General features: G+C 54.5%; 1 protein-coding gene across 1 annotated transcript in view; it reads right to left on the bottom strand.

Moving 5' to 3' along the window:
• The window catches only part of LOC106749909, a 5,084-nt gene extending 2,092 nt beyond the window's left edge, over nt 1-2,992 (bottom strand). The window contains exons 1-2 of the mRNA XM_014629840.1: nt 2,396-2,992; nt 2,108-2,323 (exon numbers count right to left, since the gene is read on the bottom strand). Coding sequence (XP_014485326.1) covers nt 2,108-2,321 — 214 coding nt within the window. The 5' untranslated portion in view covers nt 2,322-2,323; nt 2,396-2,992. The remainder of the gene's footprint in view (nt 1-2,107; nt 2,324-2,395) is intronic.
• Between the last annotated feature and the right edge of the window lie 540 nt (nt 2,993-3,532).

Genomic DNA, 3,532 nt, shown 5'->3' with positions numbered 1-3,532 from the left:
GGGGGGGGGGGAGAAAGGAGAAGAAAAAGAAGGGAGAGGGGGAGAACGGTCGACACTGGGAAGGCAAGGCGGATAGGGTATGGCACACGCCACACGCCATCATAATGGAATAATGAGGCAGAGACGATAGCAATCGCGCAGAGGCTCTTTTTCCGCGCAAGACGGCCGTGTATTGAAGCGCCCGTGAGAGCTATACGCGGCTGTGCACGAGCGCAGGAACGTCGTCGGATGAATTGAGCAAATCAGAGCCACATCCGATGAGGTCACATCGAGGCACGGTCGTGCCTCCGAAGACGGCGTGTTCCCGGCTGTCACAAATGAGCGGAGAATAACGACGGAATGTAAGAAACCGTGTTGTTAAGCCGGGAACGCTGTCGAGATATTGTAGATTGAACGACGTCGTACTTGGACCGTCGATTGACCACCGGTTTATACGGTGTTATCGTACACACGTGCGCCGTCCGACAAGCTGCGTTTTGACATCGTTTACATTGATACCGGACGCATCGTAGATATATCGGTCGAGATACCGCTGGAAGCGGTCCTCCGGTAGTGAACAAGAAAAAAAATCCCCGCAGACTTGAGCTACCGGTGTTTCCCGCGAATCTCACGGCGGCGCCTTACTGATTAACAAAGGTGGAGGTATATAGGTCGATCATGTTCACCGCCGCTCCGCGGCCGCTTGAAGTCGCATTAGCTGAAATTCCCCGATACGGTAATGAAGAAAGAACAAGGGCAACGGAGTGGAGAAGATCACAGAGGGAAAAGAAGGAGCTCTGTGGCACGTGACCCCGAAGACCAACGGAGTCAACTCGCTTAAGTAGCCGAGCTCTGCTCTTTGACCCAGCCGACAATTTCGAATTATGTCTCTCGGAGGAAGAGGACGAGAAAGAGAGAGAGAGAGAGAACGGATATGTGCTATAGTAAGAAACGGTCTCCCCTCTCTTCGCGGCCGAAGGTAACATTCATTCGCAACTTCTCTCGTATCTAAGGCGACTAGAATGCTAATCTGGTGTCGCTCGTGGCTTCGCCGTAATTAGTCAGGATGAGGTAGTCCGGCGCGAGAGGCCGCGCGCGCGCGCTTTATCTACAGGCCGTTGAATGGGAGCAGTGCGCTAAAAAGCCGAGCGATGATCTTAAACGGGGCATCATCGGCTTGAATTATTCGTCGTCGGACTGGACGAATTCTCGTTCCTTTCTCGCACGTTTCTCCCTTTCTCCGCTTCTTCTTTACACCCGCGACGAATCCGCATCTCGTCGGTCGGTCGCCCCATTGATCGGCGTATGCATGTCTCATTCGGAGGAAATAACGAATTCGGTTGCGGCGCGAAGACGACCCCTCCTCCCGTTCTTTCTTTTAGATCGGAGAAAGAAATCCTGAATGCGTTTACGATATTAATTTCTATTGGCATGTTAATTATCCTTACAATGCGGTCGCTTCGTTATATCAGGGTTACCCCGTGAGTAATGTCGTCTCTTCTTCAGTACATTGAACAAACATTACCGCCTCGTCATCACGCGGACGTGATTTATTATTCTACCTAATCTGTGTACCAATTAAATTTATCGAGCACCTGGTGTGTGAAATTTCGAAAGAGTAACTAAAGCGTTGAGTAAAATAAAGTTTCGCACGAGTGTCAAAAAGCGACGTTATATTTCGTTATACCGCGGCGCAACTTGCGCAATGGTATTACATCCGCTTTGCCAGGCTCTCTCTCTCTCTCTCTTCGCAAGATACGACGACGACAACGACGATTCCGCGGAATGATATCGAGCAGGCCCCCGTGAAAATGACGGTCGGGCGGAGCGGAGAATCGCTGGAGCCTCTACGGCACGCATAGTTGTAGTTTGCTCAGGAAGACAAATGATCCACTCCGACAGCGAGACAGCGAGTACGGCGAGAGAGGCGTTGGCCACGAAGAAGCGCCTCTTGCGCTACGAAGTGTGCCCCGCGGCAGGCCGACTCATTCGCTTGATCTCGTGCCATTATGATATTAATGTAATGCCGCTAAAAAGGTGTGTTTGCACGAGGGCAAGGGTGGGGGGAGGAGGGGGAGAGAGGGGAAAGACCGTGGTGGATGGTGGAGCCCACGTAAAATAGTCTTACCTGATATGGCGCGCGCGGGGCCCTGTGTGCCGCCGCCATAATGATCTTTGTCATCGTGCTTGTTTCCGTTGTAGTCGCTGTTATCGTCATCGTCGTCATCGAAACGTTGGCGGCTGCTGCTGTTGTCATCGTCGTCCACCGTCATCGACGTCGTCAGCTGGTCCTCGTCAGTGCTGTCCCGTGCATCGGCGGTAGCACACCTTCGACGATGCATACCTTTGACAACGTCATCGTCATCGGAGGGTCTCCGGGGGTCTTTCTCTCTCTCGAGCGTTCCCTATCCCTTACCTTCCGTACTTCCCCTCCGTTCGATCCTCTCCGGCTCGAGAGTTCCTATGTACGGTAACTAACGAGAACGGCGGTGACGCGCGCGCGCACCCGTTCGCTTATTTCGTCATCGTCGTCCTCGTCGGTCGATCGACCAGCGCGAACCAGCTCCGAAGTGGCGGGACATACACTGTTGGATACATCGCCACCACCCGAGAAGAAATCGGTTCGAAGGCGAGGCTAACGACCTTTGAACCCTTTGTCGAACGGCAGTTCCGCGGGCTAGCCTCCGACGCGCGCGCGCCGGTCCATTCAAGTTTCCCCGGTGCCGCGGCGCGCGCGCGCCGCTTCGCGGCCACGGCCGATCGCGAGCCGTTTCGTTGCTTCTTTTTCCTCTTTTTTTCTTTTTTTTGGAGCCAACGTTTTCCCGACGCGCGCCGCAGCACTCCGCCGCGCGCGCGTTGTGTCACCGATCAATTAGATATCTTCCGGCACGGCGCGTGCAAAAGCGAGAAAGGAAAGATAAAGGAGATAAACTCCGGGACCGAAGAAACCGGAGGAGTGTAATTCGCGGGGATAAAGAGAGTAAGAGAGAGAGAGAGAGAGAGGGGCGAGAGAGAAAAGGGGACACGTTCGAAGAGAGAGAAAGAGAAAAAAGAGAGGGGGGAAAAAGAGAGAAGATACACACATACGCTCTCTCTCTATCTCCCTCTCTTCTTCTTCTCTCTCTCTCTCTCTCCGTCTCCCTTTTTCTCTCTTTCTCACACGGGGGTGCGCCCACGCCGGTGACGTCACCCGGCGAACGTCGGTTGTGGTACCGACGATGAACGCGTTGGTGTTCAAACGTTCGGGACACTGAGAAAGAGGAAAGATTGACGAGACAGAGACGCTATCGCGCCTCGAGGAAGGGAGCGTGTGGAGCCGGTCGGCCGGTGGACCGATGGGAGGGATAGCCGGATGGAGAGAGGACACTGCGAGATGTACCGCGAGTTTGGAACGGGGAACGGCTGAACTGTCTGAAGGTACGCGAGAGGAGAGAGAGAGAGAGAAGGCCTTCTTCGCGCACCGGGGAGGAGGGAGGGGACGGCGGCGGGGCGGGTGGGGCAAGGAATGAATGGAGATTGCAGACCACGCGGGAGAGACGAATGGCCCGGAACC

The sequence above is a fragment of the Dinoponera quadriceps genome, unplaced genomic scaffold (assembly GCF_001313825.1).
Source record: "Dinoponera quadriceps isolate SergipeBrazil2010 unplaced genomic scaffold, ASM131382v1 scaffold4052, whole genome shotgun sequence".
In the NCBI taxonomy this organism is placed as follows: domain Eukaryota; kingdom Metazoa; phylum Arthropoda; class Insecta; order Hymenoptera; family Formicidae; genus Dinoponera; species Dinoponera quadriceps.
This window is presented reverse-complemented; position numbering and strand designations above follow the sequence as displayed.